The 17,967-nt window shown below is 35.9% G+C and overlaps 1 protein-coding gene across 1 annotated transcript in view; it reads left to right on the forward strand.

Annotated features, from left to right (window-relative positions):
- The window catches only part of TRDN (triadin), a 377,023-nt gene that overhangs the window by 230,945 nt on the left and 128,111 nt on the right, over positions 1–17,967 (forward strand). The window contains exons 13-17 of the mRNA XM_007446048.1: positions 3,665–3,694; positions 13,183–13,212; positions 13,938–13,955; positions 17,397–17,429; positions 17,547–17,573. Coding sequence (XP_007446110.1) covers positions 3,665–3,694; positions 13,183–13,212; positions 13,938–13,955; positions 17,397–17,429; positions 17,547–17,573 — 138 coding nt within the window. The remainder of the gene's footprint in view (positions 1–3,664; positions 3,695–13,182; positions 13,213–13,937; positions 13,956–17,396; positions 17,430–17,546; positions 17,574–17,967) is intronic.

A 17,967-nucleotide genomic window follows, 5' to 3' on the forward strand; every position in this document is an offset into this window, starting at 1 on the left:
TTTTTTTTTTTTTTCTGGTATGCGGGCCTTTCACTGTTTTGGCCTCTCCCGTTGCGGAGCACAGGCTCCGGACGCGCAGGCTCAGCGGCCATTGCTCACGGGCCCAGCCGCTCCGCGGCATGTGGGATCTTCCCAGACCGGGGCAAGAACCCGTGTCCCCCGCATTGGCAGGCGGACTCTCAAACACTGCGCCACCAGGGAAGCCCAGGAATCATTTTTTAATCAGTTAGTTGTAACAGCTAGGAAGACACCTGTTGAGAATGAAATGTCCGAGTGAGGACAGGAACCATAATGGAACTCGCCTTAAAAGATGGGTCTACATCAAATATTTCCTAAATTCCCGTCTCAAGATACTGCAGTTGATGCTCTGGTTGTGGTGCTGCCACTTATCTCTCATGATGTACCAGGGTATTGGATCTTACTCTGTGCATAAATCTAGGGATGTGCCTAGATTACTCTGTGGGTGGGTGGGTGTACATTTGGAAAGGGGGCAGTACACTGAGCCAGCAAAATGGTATTTCTATTTCCTTTCAACTACTGAGATAATTGTAGATTCACATGTTATCTTAGTTTGGGCTGCTATAACAGAATATCATGGGTGGCTTAAACAGTAAACTTATTTCTCATTTAAAAAAAAGATGGGTCTATATGCATCTGTGTTAGTGTATTTTGGTGTATTTTTTTTCCTTTTGGTCTCAAAGTAAACATAAAAGTATCCCATCTATTAGAGAACAAAAAGAACAAAATAACTAAAATATTAGCCATTGCAGGTTAAGATTGCTTTGGAAATTCGGGGTCTTTTGTGGTTCCATATAAATTTTAGGATTATTTGTTCTCGTTCTATGAAAAATGTCATTGGCATTTTGATAGGGTTTGCATCAAATCTGTATATTGCTTTTTGTGTAGTATGGACATTTTTACAATATTAGTTTTCCCAGTTCAAGAACATGGGGTATCTTTCCATTTCTTTGTATCATTTTCATATTGCTTTATCAGTGTTTTATAGTTTTCAGAGTATAGGTCTTTCACCTCCTTGGTTAAAGAGTATAGGTCTTTCACCTCCTTGGTTATTCCTAGGTATTTTATTCTTTTTGATGCAATTTTAAACAGGATTGTTTTCTTGCTTTCTCTTTCTGATAGTTCATTATTAGTGCATAGAAAAGCAACAGATTTCTGTGTATTAATACTGTATCCTGCAACTTTACTAAACTGATTTATTAGTTCTAATAGTTTTTTGGTGGAGATTTCAGGGTTCATTACAGTCTCATTACAATGTGAAAAACAAGAGCTAAACAGTTAAGAATCACTCCCACTCAGTAAATCAGTCATCCAGCCATTGTAATCTAGTTAAATAGATTAGAGTCAGGTGAGCTGAATTGAGTGCCAGCAGTGGGACACATGAACAAAAGTTACAAAACCATTCTGCAAACAGTTGGACCCTGAAACCCTGGTTTTGATTAACTTCTGGGCCAGAATCCAGCTTGACAGATCACATGGCTTTCCATATGACAGTGAGTAAAACCCACCAACCTTCAAGGGATACAGGGCAAGAAGCAAAGCCAGTGTCAGTTATGAAGGAATAAGCGAAACTCCTTAGTTCAGCTCTTTTCTCTCTTACTGTAAAGTTAAGGGCTGAAATTATTTAAGAATGTTAGAATGGGGAAGAGGAATGTGTGTAATACCCACATACCTGCACACCCATGTGCACATGTGCACATCATTCTTCTTGGATTATGTAGGAGTCAAAAAAATTCAAAGTAGCTGCAAAAGATTTTGCCGCTTCTTTGAGAAATTTGTTTCAGAGCTTTTCTTCTCTGTGGAATTCATAAGAGATGATGGTTCTTCAAAGTGTGTTAATGTTCTCAGTCTTCTTTCTGGCCTTGGTTGCCCCTCAGAAAGAGCAGGTTTATTGCTCAACTGATGAAGTTAGGGACCAGGGACACTCCCTTGCCAGAGACCCTCCCAGGACCCTGGGAAGGACCACAGCAATTTTTAATTTGTGATTTTGTGTCATTTTATTTTGTTTTTATTGAAAGAGCCCTCTACCTTCACCCTTTGACCCAACTCGAGAGAGGTTATGACTTAAATTATGGGAGATATCGTGGAGATAATCTCCCATAGAAAAACAAAGTAAAATCCTCTTTTGCAACATCTGAAAGGACAACACGATTTCAATTCTTGTCCTTATTCTACAAGCTCCAGGTGAAATGTGGAATTTCAAGTGAATTCCAGAATCAAATGTATACATGGTGGGTGATTTTGAAAATTATGATGCTTCTTGAAGGAAATTCTTACTTGTAAAGCAAAGAAGTAACTACAAATAAGTCTATTGAGTCAAACTCAAAGGGTTTGCTGAAATAATGCCTGGTGGCTTTGAAATCTGTCCGACAGTGTCCATATCGTTTAATTCATTTTAGTTATCTTTATTACCCTCCTCACTATGTCATTGGAATAGGCAAATTTCTTAACTTAAAAACATTATAGATATAAATCCTCTTTACATTTTGTATGCTATTAATTAAAATTCCATTAAAAAGAAACAAATGTGACAAAGTAGAATTAATTTACTTGTAAATTTACTTTTTTACTCTGAAAGTAATGGTATATTAATAACATTTAGAAAACAGATTTTAAAAGGCCTGTAATACATTAAAATAATAAATTTAAATATATTCCTTTTCAGTCTTTTGTTCCTGATTTTTTTACCCAATTCTGCTTCTTGCTCACTATGTGAACATGTGTAAATCATTTGATGTCTCTAAGGCTTAAGTTTCTTGCTCTGGGATGCCTTTCTTAAAAGGTTGTTATGAAGACCAAAGAGAGGATGTACATGAAAGTGTTTTGGCAATTGTAGAACAGAATATAGATACAATGTAGTCCTGGATGTTGGTTGAAAGTGGTCCCCCAAATTCTAATCCACACAGGAGGAATTACCTTAAGGGATGTACATGACTTCTGATTCAGTTAATGTGGCTTAAGACAGCCTAGGTTTGCTTGGAACAATTCCAAGATGACTGAGCCTCCCCCAAATGCTCCCTTCCAGTAACACACATAAACTACAACTTGGATCCTAGTTTAGACTCATGATCTAGGATTAGATGAATTCCACCACAGAGGAAGTCAGAATTCAAAGGTAATTAAAGTGTGCCGTGCCTTTTCTCTATGTAAATGATGATATACATTTGCTAAAAGGAGGGTGGGATTTTCATTAACTTTCTGAAATGATACATTTTATACACTGTTATTGTAACTATGTAAAATAAACTGGTATATAATTCTTCGGTAACTAGGCACAGATAATTTATGAACTCTATTTTTTGCGTAGATCTATTCCTTTTATTTTAGAAGTGATTGTGGTTTGGTCAGATATAACAATTACAAACCTAAAATGTAATTATGCTAAACACATACTTATTATTTTAACTTCTTGTCTGTGTAACAATATATTTTTATTCTCTATTGGTTTTATGTCTATATCTGAATTAAAAGAAAAACTTTATATGAAATAATATTTTCAATTCTCTTATTTCAGATTTGGATGAATTAATTTGTGCATTGATAACCGCTAAGTTTATGGATATATGCACTACATCCTCATATTCTCAGTTTTCTGAGGAATGGCTATTTAATATGTTTTAACACTATTTTCTTTCCCTTATTTCAGCAACAACTAAAAAAGATGAAAAAAAGGAAGGTATGTTTTATGCAAAGTTCCACTATGCTTTTTGTGTGAACAATTTACCAATAATCAGAGTTGAATTTTGACTGCCAGCTTGTCTGTGTTTACTTGGGATCTATTATGTGCATACATTTTGTGTGAATGTGTTTTTTCTAGAACATCACACTAAAGGGTGAACTACTTTTTAAAAAAGTAATTTTAATCTAATCTTTCTTAATATACAGGGGGTAAAACACAACCTCTCAAAATCCCGGGCCTCCTATTTCATTAGCAATTTTATCAAAGTTCAAAAATACATAAAATACAGACCAATTTTCTCACATTGACTACTTATATCTCTGACACTGACAAGCAACTGATGTTATTTTGTTCTATTATGTTGAAAATAAATCATAGTCCATCACTTGCACTCCACCTCCCTTTGTCAGGATGTCTTGATACGGAGTCATTTATTCCCTGCTGTCAAAAAGAGACTGCACCTGATGGACTCATACAGGCAAGAGAGACTTTATTCAAGACTCTTGCAATAGGGGTCAAGTCTGTTTACAATAGGAGAAATTGAACTCAACTCCGCTGAAACAAAAATGAGAGTTTTAAAGTTCTGGTGTGAGCTCGTAGAAAAGCACTGGAGGATGTTGGTGGGTTTGGGGTGGGAGCTGGTCAATGTGATGAGGCCATCTGGGTTTTTTAATTTCCTATGAAATTAGCCTCCTACCCTTCCACAGAGACTGGGATATAGGACTGCTATCTCCTTTGATGATTATGTTTCAAAGTGATGTCTTGCAGATCTTGAGAAAGATATTTCTGGTTGTAGAAGATTTATGTTTCAAAGGGACAGGGAAAGAATTTACAACTGCAAGTTTTCTAAAGTAAATGCTCTGCTAAAAGGGTGGTCAGGGGCCTATAGTCAAGAAGAAAACTGTCTAAACTTTATTCAAGTTGTTGGGAATGTTAAGGCCTTCTAAGTCACTGTGACTCTATTTAGAGATGTTTCTAATGCACAGCCTGACTACTCTTAGATAGGGTCTCTAGCTATCACTACTGTTTATTAATCTAGGCTTATTTTCTCAGTAAAAATGGCATGTAGATATAAGCAATCACTTATGACTTTGAAAATGACATTTATATTCTAAATTAGTGTTCATATAATCTGAGAAAAAATAAGAAAACAAGTGTTATATTTTATATTTAGTATCATCAGAATTTTACATAGTCCTGATAGCTTGGGAGTCACATTCTGCTTCTGTTAAACAAGAATCTAAGAGTCAATAGATCTGAGAAGGAGGAAATATTTTAGTTAGTTATTACTTACCTAGGAGAAAAAAACATAGTATCATAAAAGTCAAGTAATACATATCACTGTGTTTATTATAAAGGCATAAATATCAGTATTAATTCCCCATATACACATAGCAAATATTTCAGTGCATTTTGGAAATTACATCATTTATATGATCAACATTGTGGTGTGTATACAGAGACCTTACAAGAAAAAAGAGATAGTAAGTTCCTGACACAGCTTTTGACAGATAGTAAGTGCTCAAAGATGTTTCTCTTCCCTCCATCCTTCCTTCTTCTGAATAAAGAACAATTTACCATTTGATTTAGGTAAAGGAGTAATATGAACAGTTATTTTTCCACTCATTGGCATTCAAACCACAGTATTAGAAGACTTTGGGGTATATGAAACAGTAGTCAAATTACAATTCACAGCTCTAAGCTTTATAAGTATTTTTTCCCCCCTCATTGCTATGCTTGGTTCTGTTTTTCCTGAATTATGTGGCTTTTTTCACTTCTCTGAAAAATTGTCCATATGCGATGGACAATTTTTGGAAGAGCCTGGGAAGCCCAAGCAGAGCTTTGCCCTTGGAGACTCAAGTAATCCAGTGTACATCACCAGCTGTGAAATATATAAAACATATACTCCTGACTATTTCTTAATATTAACATCACTATCATCATCATTTTTTTTAAATTGTCATTTCCAAAGGGTTTCATAGATTATCTCTCATCTCTTGTTTGGAAAACTTTTTTTTTTTTTTTTTTTTGTGATACGCGGGCCTCTCACTGTCGTGGCCTCTCCCGTTGCGGAGCACAGGCTCTGGACACGCAGGCTCAGCGGCCATGGCTCACAGGCCCAGCCACTCCATGCCATGTGGGATCTTCCTGGACCGGGGCACGAACCTATGTCCCCTGCATCGGCAGGCGGACTCTCAACCACTGCACCACCAGGGAAGCCCTGGAAAACTTTTTAAATTGGTAAGATGATGATATTTAAGATAAAAACTATTCAGCGTAACTTTCATTGCTCTCAATGTATAGTAGGAGAATAGGCTTAATGGCCAGCTATTCTAGGCAGTGGCTTGATTTTACATTTCACGAGTTCGTATTTCCCTCTCTGTATCTTCTGTTAAGCAAAGCAGAGGAGGTATATGGACTTAAGCTTCTTGGCTCTTGTTTCTTATTTTCAATCATCTCGGTAAAGATTATAGAAATCTTTTCCGTAGAGGCAGGAAGCACATTTTTCCTCAAATGAGGCAAGTTTAATACAAATCATCAGGTGGCATACAATTTGGATCTTCAGTATTTTATTTTACACAAAGTTTATTCACGTTCAACCTTTTTGGATATAGTCAAAGATACTAAAGGTTGACAAGTTTCCTGAAAAAAAAAAGAGAATAAGGGGGGTTTCAGGGATTTAATTAGAATGCTCTTGAGAAGTTTTTGTGGTGAATTTTAAAACACAGAAATAAAAGTGCATATGAACTTCTTTATGATAAGCAGGCATCAGGCCACAAAGAGCTTCTTGCATTAGTGAACTCTGAAGATTTGCTGTTCATATTAAGATCTTATTACAGCATGTCTCATCAAATCTCTTTCACAAAACTTATCAAGAGAGTCCCTTGGCTCCATTGAGCTTTGCCCATCAAGTTTACTGTTGTTAGCAGTTTTGGTGTCAAAGCAAGCATATCTTAGCCTAAGTAGAGTAACGTTTCTGAATAAATGTTCAGCTGAGGTCCTTCTGTGACAAGACATTTTCTACTGAAGTTGCCATTCTTTCTCCCTCGGCAGACACTTTCCTTGTGATTTATTAACACACATTCCTACTGTCCATCAGGTTCCCAAAGTCAAAGTCCTAATCAAATTATATTTTTCTTTATAAACATATGCTTATTCCTTTATTTCTTCTTATAGAGTCATCCCATTCTCTTTGCAGACACCAGGACTCAAATTGTAGTGTAAACTTTGACTCCTGTTTTTCCTTTGCCACTAAAATTTAGTCCTCCAGAATTTTTAATTTGACTAAACTCTCTTTTCTAATCCATCCTAAAGTAATTAGAAAAGCTAATCTTCACTCACAGCCTCCATTCCTTCAGTTGCGACCTCACATCCTCATTTGTGACCTCATGTTGGTCTTACTAACCTTTTGCGTGAACCAGGGAAACGGTCTTGAAAATCAGAGGTTCTCAAGATGTGGTCAAGGACTACTGGAAGTACCTGAGGCCTTTTCAGTGGTTCTGCAAGATCAAAACTATATTGATAAAAATACGGATTTATCATTTCCTTCTCACTCTCATTCTCTTATGAGTGTGCACTAGAGTTTTCCAGAAGCTACATAGTGTGTGATATTGCAACAGAATGAATGCTTAAGGAGATATGCGAATCCAACTATCTTTGCCAGACATTAAGGAGATTCACAAAAGTGTAAAACAAAGTCCTTCATCTCATCATTTTTTTGGTATTGGAAAATATATTTGTCATAAAAAGTATATTTATGGTAACAGGTAACAGGTTTTAAATTTTTTAATTAATAAATATATATTTATATATTTAAAAATATTATCAGCTTTATTTTTTTAAATTATAAATGTCGTAGATAGAATAAAAGCTGTTTGGGGTCCTTTACAATTGTTAAGATTTTTAAAGGAGTCCTGAGATAACAAAGTTTGAGTATCTCTGACCTAAATAATCATTCTGCCGGTAATGTTTTCCCTAAATATTTTCTTCCAAAATACTGAACTGACTTCATGAAACACTTTATGTCATTACCTATTTAAAATAGTCAGTGGCACCACACTGACCACAGAACATAGTCTACAAGCCTTAACCTGTAATTTAAGTCCCCACAGAGTGTTTCCTAACCTCCTGTCAATCACATATCAAGGCAAAGTCAAAGCCAAGGACTGACAAATTCCACCAGTAAAAATACAATAATCTCTTTTGAGATTGAGACAATTTATTACTTTCATGGCCAGCAAAAGCAAGGGTATCTAAAGGTGCCAGCTCTTCATTGTCCTTGTCCCACACACCAAAAATTCAACACACCAGATAATTCAACACAAGTTAGGGACAGCTTTTTGCTGAGGACTCAAATCTGGACTACAGCCAGTGGTCTGCAGGTCTGTTCTCAAAGGGTTCTAGGCAGGAGAACCCAGGAGGTGATGAGAAGTTGTCTTATGACAACCTCCAGGAGAGACAGAGAGGCATGTGGAAGATGACCTCATAGAAAGTCCTCATAGGCCTCCCATCCCCTTACGTTCTAGAAGGATCACAGGACATCCTGCCAGACTCAGAATTAGCTGTGGTTCAGATCTTTGCCTGAATGGCATATATGGCTAGTGCAAAGCCACCAGGGCACCGTGGTGGAACCTGTACCCTACTCTCCCACCCAGTTTCTTCCTTTATATATTATGTGTTTCATCCATACTAAGTCACTTTCAATTTTACATATACAATGTGCTGTCTAGCCATTGTTCCTGCTATTATCATAATAGATCTTACCCTTTCCTTTTCCTTCTATGAATACTCAGTGTTCTTAGGGCTCAAGATAAATTCTCTTCCCTCTAGGACAAGGGTCCCCAACCCCCCGGGGAACCAGGCCGCACAGCAGGACATGAGCGGCGGGCGGGCGAGCGAGGGAAGCTTCATCTGCCCCTCTCCATTGCTCCCCACCACTCCCCATTACTTGCATTACCGCCTGAGCCATCCCCCACCCACCTTGTCTGTGGAAAAATTGTCTTCCACGAAACCCGTCCCTGGTGCCAAAAAGGTTGGGGACCACTGGTCTAGGATGTCTGTCTGAACCTCCCAATTAAGTATTTTTTCTCAGGGCTTCCCTGGTGGCGCAGTGATTGAGAGTCTGCCTGCCGATGCAGGGGACACGGGTTCGTGCCCCGGTCCGGGAGGATCCCACATGCCGCGGAGTAGTCTGGGCCCGTGAGCCATGGCCGCTGAGCCTGCGCGTCTGGAGCCTGTGCTCTGTAACGGGAGAGGCCACAACAGTGAGAGGCCCGCATACTGCAAAAAAAAAAAAAAAAAAAAAAAAATTTCTCTTTCATTTATAATCTCCCTTCAGAGTTTTTGTGTACTTCCTTAGTATTGTTTATTTCATGCCCCTTGTACTTCATATTGCTTGCATCATTTTCCTTCTATTCTACTTGACTTTAAGACTTTTGACTATAAAGGTTTAAGACTTTAAGACTTTTGACTAAAGACTAACTTTTTGTCTAATTCACTTTTATCCGCTACAGGAACTAACACATTTCCTTAGTTTGTACATTGCTCAACAAATGTTTATTCTGTGAATGAATCAGTAATATCTAGGACTCTTAAGATAAATATTATAGCCACGAGAAGTAAGAGTAGGCACTCAAATTTTCATATCCCAGGCAAGAAAGGATTTTTTTTTTTCAAATTGGGAGTTGTATTATAGTGAGCTTTTTAGGTCTGGGAATTTATAGTCAATTACTAACAATTTTATCTTAAGTGTATATGATCGTTAGCTGCTACTTGAGTTGCACTAGCAGATCTAGGTAGATCTCATTCAACTAACCTCAGCTTTGTTGATGAAATCCTAGGGGTTGGAAAGCCTATGGGTTTTTTTTTTATAAACTTATTTATTTTATTTATTTATATTTGGCTGCATTGGGTCTTCGTTCCTGCACCTGGGCTTTCTCTAGTTGTGGCGAGTGGGGCCTACTCTTCATTGCCGTGTGTGGGTTTCTCATTGCGGTGGCTTCTCTTGTTGCGGAGCACGGGCTCTAGGCACATGGCCTTCAGTAGTTGTGGCTCGTGGGCTCTAGAGCTCAGGCTCAGTAGTTGTGGTGCATGGGCTTAGTTGCTCTGTGGCATGTGGAATCTTCCTGGACCAGGGATTGAACGCATGTCCCCTGCATTGACAGGTGGATTCTTAACCACTGCACCACCAGGGAAGTCCTCAAGCCTGTGGGTTTTTCAGCACAGGTTATCTTCTGAAGGATACAGCTCCATTGAGAACTAGCCAGATGAGATTTATTATTTACTATAACTAGGGCAAGGCCAAGTAGAGTTGAATGCATGTGAGAATTAGTCCTAAATTCTAGGACTTCATCATTGAGATCTGAAGAGGAATCATGCTGAAAAACAATGCAAAATTTCTGTTGTAATTGAATAAGGATGCCAATTGGCAAGTGACACACACACACACACACAAACACACACACACACGGCATACTTCATTACCTGATTTATTAGACTATCAGAGAGTTAATTTTTCCCTTCAATATGAATTGGTATTTCATTTTCCTCTGGCATCATTCATGAACATAATAGACCATACCTGATACATCGCTAAAGTTGAGTGAGTGATGAATTGAACAGATTGCAAACACATCACTGCTTTTCAATCAGCTGCTGTTGGTCTCGATGTTCTTAATAGAAGACTGTTGTTCAGATTATTGGGCAGATGGCCTTTAGGGAGGTACATTCACCAAGTAAGCCTTTATAATATTTTTAAGCCATTTCAGCAGAGTGCTGGGAGCGTGTAATGAAGTTTAATAGCATGAGTATTAAGTGCTGGGACTAATAGCTCTTTAGGGTCAGTATGTGATCTTTCAATTTTAAGCATTATATTTTTTGGTTTCTCAGGTATGTACTTGTGTAAGTCTGCTGCTCTGTTGACTCCTAACCAAAAGACGTGAAATTATGATGACATTTTAAGTACATTTCACTACAGCTCCCAGTTCTTACAGCAAATATATTGAACTTTAAAGACCTGCTTGATTAGATCATGACTTATTTTTTTTACATTTCTACTTTATGAAATACTTTTCTTTATCTCAGTAAGTGATGTACTTTACCTGACCCTGGACTTCATATTATTTTTATTCTTTAATTACAGAACAATGGATATCTAATACAATATCAATTCTTATTACCAGGGAAAAGAAAAACAGATTAAAAACAACAGGCATTCCAGACTTACATATATTGTATTAAGCTTTTTGCCCCTACCCCATGCCAGCATCTAGTTGAAAAATAGGGGGGCTGGAAATAATCTTGTCCTAATATGCCACATTTTAGCCTCTGTTTGTTCAAACATTCTTCCCAAGCGTTACCTTCAGTTGTATTTCAACTGTAGGTGCCCACCATAATATTTCTGTGTTTTGCATATTGGCTGTACTCTGGGCTCAAAAGATTGCTCAACAAGGATCACAGAACCTCTTGGACAGGCAGAAATCCTATCCCAGTATACTGCAGCCAAACTAATTGATAAGTCATGCTAGCCATTGAACTATCCACTTCATACTTTCATCTGTTGTGGTAGGAGAATCTGTATCTCCAAAGGAGTGGCCACTGCATATTATTAATAAATAGCTAGACATATGAGTAAGATGATAGATGACATTTATCACATTCTTATATGGAATTGTTTTATATAATATTTTTCTAATATTTGAATTACCTGCTTACTAATTAGGATAATTACTCATCAAGGAAACAAATGAGAAATTGCTTGCAAAGCACATTTTTTTTAGATCATGAATTTGGTCCACTTCATTATAGTTCCTGATGAGAAAATGAATAGCAAGAAAAAGATTGGGTTTGGGGGGGTGGGGTGGCAGGTATTAAGAAAAATTTAGTCAAAAATTCTTTTTACTAAGGCATGCTGGACATAATAGTTTTTAATAAATGTTTACTCAATAAATAAGTGTTCTGTTTCAAGGATACATTATTTTAAAAAATAAGGTTTGTTTTTCTCTTAAACATGAAACAAAACCCAATTACAGAAAAAATAGAAAGAAGACATTGCAAAACATCATTTTAATGACTGTTTTTCTATTATGTGGATATACTGTGAATCCCATGAACAGTTCCTCTACTGTACGGAGGGTACTGGTTAATATTCCCCTTATTTAGAGGTATAAAACAATGTCACAAACAAAGCATCTTCGTATAAGTTTTTCTTATGACAGTTTTGCATGTTTCTCCTTGGAAATCTAGAAGTTGAACTACTGTGTCAAAAAGTATGCTCATTTTAATGACTTTCTAGATTTTTTTTCCCAAGTTGCTCTCCTAAAATGTGTTTTCAGCTTCTCCTTCTGTGGAAGTAGGTTATTACTTTCACTACACTATTACTGTTACTGATTATCATTTTCTCATAAAACAATTCAGTTGACCATCTAACTGCCTTTTGTGAACAGTCTCCTACTCACTGTCATCTTCAAACATTTTCGGTCCATTACTTCATTGTGGAACTATAATCATGATCCATCTACATCACTATAAGGCACAAAGATTCATTAACTTCCAGATTGTTAGTGAAGATCTATCACTCTAGGTTCTAATCCATATAATTGTCAGGCAGAGAAGAGTTTATCTTTTGCAAGTATAAATTCATAGTTCATTATTTTGATTCTAATTTCAGTAATATTCAGATAATTTCAAAACTAAGTTACAGAAGAGGTAAAAGAAAGAAAACAGAATATACAGAATGAAATATTCTAAGCAAATATTTAAGATGCCTCCATTCTAAAATAAACAAGTTAAAAAAACACTTGTTTTTAATTTCAAGTGATAGGAACAGAGAGTTTCATGGTATAAAAATACTGGAAATAATAAATTTCTCAGATATAGGCTGAACACCCAAAAGACTAAAAACTGAATAGATGGCTTTTGACCACTGAATGCATGTTACTACATAGCAGTTACTAAATAAATGATATGTTCATCAGTAACCCATGAGCCATCATCACCTGTTTCTTTTTCATTACAATATGAATAAGTTACTGTTTGTACTGGAAATGCATCAGTTATTCAAGGAGCGTACATTTCACCAGGATTGCTATAGATTGAACAAATGAAGAAATTGCCAACTAAATTCATGGATTCCAACCCATCTCTATAGAAACAGACAGTATATCTGCTCAGTTTGACATTTTATTAAAAGGTCATTAGCTGCTATAGACACAATGTAATTTCTATGCAAATTAGATGTGGATATTTTCCTTTGTATTTTTTCTATATTTTATACATCAAAAGTTTCTCACTTCTTGCATTAATCTAATACTCCTCCTCTCAAAAACAGAATAATTTAGCTTTAAGCCCCATATTCTAGAAATACAACGTACAATCAATCCATTTCATTGAAAATGATTTCAGAGTGTATGGACATTTTGTTGTGAGCTTATCAGTTGTTGATTTTTCTTATCTTCTTTGTCAGTAATTTATATTTGTATTTTCAGATTCCAAGAAAACAAAAACAACTGCAGAAGGTATTGGGAATATTTCCTTTTTCTGTCTTATATTTAATGAACCCCCAAGCAGCATTCCTTTTTAAAGGAGTCACACAAAAGAAAAAACTAAATATGGGATAAAAAAGAGACAGAGAAATATTGAGAAAGAAAGAAAAAGAGAGAGAGTCAAATCTTTCCTGACAATAATGCTATGAGAAATATTTGGCAGTAATAAAAATAAATACTGCCTATGTTTACCTTTCACAGTAATTATTTTCAAAGAAATGTTTGCTGGGCAAGAAATTGAACGATGTTCAGTAACAAGCATTTACTTTGCTAAAAAGCATAAATTTAATTAATCTTGGATATACCAGCATAGATGGAACTAAGTAGTTCCTTTAAGTCTTGAATAAAATCATAAATCATGTGGCAAGTATACCTGTGTCTTTTGTATTTGTTCATAAGGGTTTACGTGTATCGGGTGTTTATGTGTTCATATACATTTAAGAAGACTACAAGATATAAATCATTTTAAATAGTTAAACAGTATAATCCTAGGTTCATTGTCAAATAATGTTTTACAATTAACTTATGGAAACACCTATGATAATCAGCAATACCTCCGAGCAACACTGAGAAATTTAAGGGGAGAGAATGGGGGCAGGCGTAGGAAACGTTACAGTCTAATCAATGTGTTGAGGTAGTATACTTTATCTTTGAAAGTTTCATGAGCAATGGCTTTCTGTTTATATTTCTTTCAACAGAACTACCCAAGGGAAAAAGTAAGGAAAGGCATGCAAATTATATATTTTTTCTATTTACTGCTACTATTGGCCTGCTGAAATACCTAGACTTGGGGTTTTGAATCTCCCTTTTCTATGTTTTATGCATGTGAACTCTATTTTTTTTGTCAGAATGAAAGAATATACAACCTGGGGAGGGGGTGGTCAGAGTGGACTGAAAAGCATGGCACTCTGTCTTAGAGTCCGTTTTCAAATTCATGCAGTCATCTAATAACATTATCCACAGTCTTAACCAAAAAATATAACTTCATTCCATTAACCAAAACTGTATTATGTTAGTGGAAATTTAGTCTCTGTAATCTGGTTAGTTCTGTAGCTAGAATATAGAACAGAAGTTCTTTTTCAGGTTAGTTTTACAGTCTCTTTTCTGTTTTCTTTGTTCTTGTAATCCATAAATATTTTGGCATGTTCACATGATATATGACATTTTGTCCATAACAGTGTCCTTTTTCCCTACAAGCACTATGAGCTCTGTGAAACTGCATTGCTTGGGATGCATAACTTAGGCAGCATCCACTGTTGCTATAACATATTATTAAAGCTTGCTTGCTAACAATTCAGTAAAGCTTGATGCTTTGAGGTTGCGTCTTTTGCAAATGTATACTCTTCTCTGAAGAAAAACAAACAGAAACAAATAATATCAACTTAACCTTATTCAATTAGCCATTAAAAATCATTCCATTTCCAGGTATGCAGAGCTTTAAAAAATCCTAGTGAAATTAAAAACATGTTTTAAAATATATACCAATTAAAAAAAAAAGATTTACATGCGTTTCAGTCCTGCAAAGGTCAGGACATTGAGACCTTTTATGTCATAAAAGTGCTCTAAAATGTCCTATGGAGAGAATCATGAAGTTACACTACAACTCAGCCAAGGGGAGCAATCTGTCTATAGAGAACTATGTGATATTTCGATCCCAGATTTATGTGTGTGCACAGCTGCTGATGGGCACTGACACACTGATACAGAAACCACTCTATAAACCATTGCACCAGCAGGGAAATGGAGGACAACTGGAGATTTGAAAAATGGTATTTAAATAATATATACGTAACCTGAAGGCCCTTGCTTTATTACAGTCTATATGATTCAAAATTTCCCACAGACACACTGCAGCTCCTTGACAATCTTCGGAGTATTGATATATTTAATAAATAAACATGCCTTCCCAGGCATTCACTTAACATTCCAACTGCTTCCCTCCTTGGGAAGTTCTGTGGATTGACTTGGGCAGTAATAAGGACAAGAAAAGGAATTTTCCTCTAAACAACTACTAATTCTTTCCAAATTAACTTATTTGCTCTAGTTTATCATCTGGACCTGCTTTTGTTGTTCTTGTCGCATCTTTGAATTTGCTGGATTCAGTTGTTGTTTTTACTTTAAGATTGCTTTACTCAATTATACATCTCCAACCCTATATTCTTATTTTGCTTTTTCTTTTCTAGTTACCACAACTTAAAAGTTGGTTGTTTTTTGTTTTTTGTTTTTTTTGCAGTCTAAAACAAATCATGGTAGGGAAAACAGGGAGAAGAGAACATGTATATATGTATATATGTATACATGTACTCTTCCTGTATATACTTTTGCTAACTCTAGTGAGCTACAATTTTTTCCAAATAAAAAATAAAAATAAAAAAATCAATTATAAGTATGATTTGGCAGTCCCTGTAGATATAAGCATGAATTAATTTGTATTTATTAAGATAATTCAATAATTACATCTTGAATTATCCCATATAATAAATGGACTTGACAGCCTTTTCTTGCACATCATCCCAAATTAGCACGGGTATTTTTCTGCTTATACAATTACTTTCTGATATGATTGGAAGACCCTTATTTTAACTTTGAAATCTCACAGATAGTTGGTAATTGATTCTGATGCATACCCAAAGCTACTTCCAGTATTTTTTTGATTGTTATTACTTTACAAATTTCTTAGAAATGTTTTGATATTGGTGGTTCAGTTCAGCAATAAATTAAGCAATGCATTTAATTATTCCATGTTTTCCAGACAGTTTTTAATGTGCTTACCTGTGTTTAATTTTAGCTAAGTCTCGTATGCTTCTTACCTTTGACTTGTAACACTGGGTCAAGCCATTCGTTTTATTTGTTTTATTGCCTGCCTGCTATCTTGGGAGTGAATAAATTGCTCGTTATACCTTCACAAGTACAAGCGTGGTAAACAAAATTGTACACTTGAGAGACTGATGAGATAACCATAGGAAATTCGATGACACTCTATGTTTCTAAAATATAGTTCTTAGAATTATTTCAGCATAAACATCTTGTAGTCTCCAAAATATATTCATTAAATGAAACTTGAAGAAATCTCTTTATTTTTCTTTAAAAAATCAGATAATAATGTGTCTATGTTAAAGTATTTCTTGAAAATCATTTAAATTATTTGGACAAGTTGTCAAATTTTGCTTTTCAAGGCAAAATACGTAAGAATAGAAATGTAGAAAATAGCACTTCATATAAAATTAGTACCTACACTTCATATAAAATTAGTGTTTATTATAATACAAATGTCAGCTTAATTTTTTTTTTTTTTTTTTTTTTTTTGGGGGAAGGGGAGCCTCTCCCTGTTGTAGCCTCTCCTGTTGCGGAGCACAGGCTCCGGACGCGCAAGCCTAGCGGCCGTGGCTCAAGGGCCCAGCCGCTCCGCGGCATGTGGGATCTTCCCGGACCGGGGCACGAACCCGTGTCCCCTGCATCGGCAGGCGGACTCTCAACCACTGCGCCACCAGGGAAGCTCTGTCAGCTTAATTTTGAGGCCAGAATGATTCTTCATCTCATATAACATTGGCAAAAGTGTGTTCTTAAAAAGGAACACTATCTGAAAAATACTCTATACGGAGCATTTGTCCTAAAAACAAGGGAAGTGTGTTTTGCTTCCCCCTGAAAATTCTTAGTCTAGTTTTAGCGTCATAAATCTGCCTCAGCAAAGACTTTGTCTTAGCTAAACAAATACCTTTTCAATATAAGAAAATTTCACCTTAGAAGAGAAAGTCCAGAGGAAGTCTGTTCATCCTTATCTGAGAATTATTTTAAAACAGCTGTAATAATTATCCTTTATGCTTACTTTTTATCCCAAATTTATTTCATGTTGATCTAGTAAGAAAGGAAATTAAAATTTTTTCCATCCTTTATAGACCCTACTTTATCCTTCTAGTTTATTATCCATGAAAAATTTTAATTCCTCTAATATCCAGAAAATTTTTTATTGCTGTTCTGTGAGGGAAAACAGAGGAAGATTGTTAAAACTCTTTTTAAATATACGTCGGATATTAATCTTTTCATGACAGCTATTATTGGTGCAATACAGCACTAGACATATATGTTTCTTTGTGTTAGGACAATTAAGTTGTGACACATAAAATTGGAATAATAATAACAAAAATAATATGTTTCAGAACAGGAAAAGAAAGAAAAACATGTAGAACCAGGTAACTTTTAAAATTCCTCTATCCTCTTAATTTCAAGATATAAACTTGCAATTGAATAATGAAATGTGATCAAATGGTATAAAATGTTGAATTTTTTTCTTTTCTTGTTTGATACAGCAAAGTCACCAAAGAAGGAACATTCAGGTGAGTCAGACTGGGGTTGCTGGGGCCTTTCTACCTGATGTCCAAGGTTTATTAATGATGTACCCTCAGACGGGGGTAAGGGCCATGACTGGAAAGGACAGGAAACCCTTCCATCTTATGAGATGTCTTTTTTCCAAGTTCTTGTCATTACAGTTAACACCAGTGCCATGTTAGAAAATGGAGGCCAAATAGTACATTACACTCTTGATACTCAATGTGTGTTCTGTGAACCAGCAGCATTAGGAGCGCCTGAGAGGTTGTTAGAAATACAGAATCTCTGGTCCCACCCCAGATCTACTGAATCAGCATCTGCAACTTCCTAAGATCCCCAGTGCATTAGTAAAAGCAGTGTTTGAGAAGCGCTATTTTACAGTTTAGGGTAGAAAACAAAAAC

This window comes from Lipotes vexillifer, unplaced genomic scaffold, assembly GCF_000442215.2.
Source record: "Lipotes vexillifer unplaced genomic scaffold, Lipotes_vexillifer_v1.1 scaffold368, whole genome shotgun sequence".
Lineage (NCBI taxonomy): Eukaryota > Metazoa > Chordata > Mammalia > Artiodactyla > Lipotidae > Lipotes > Lipotes vexillifer.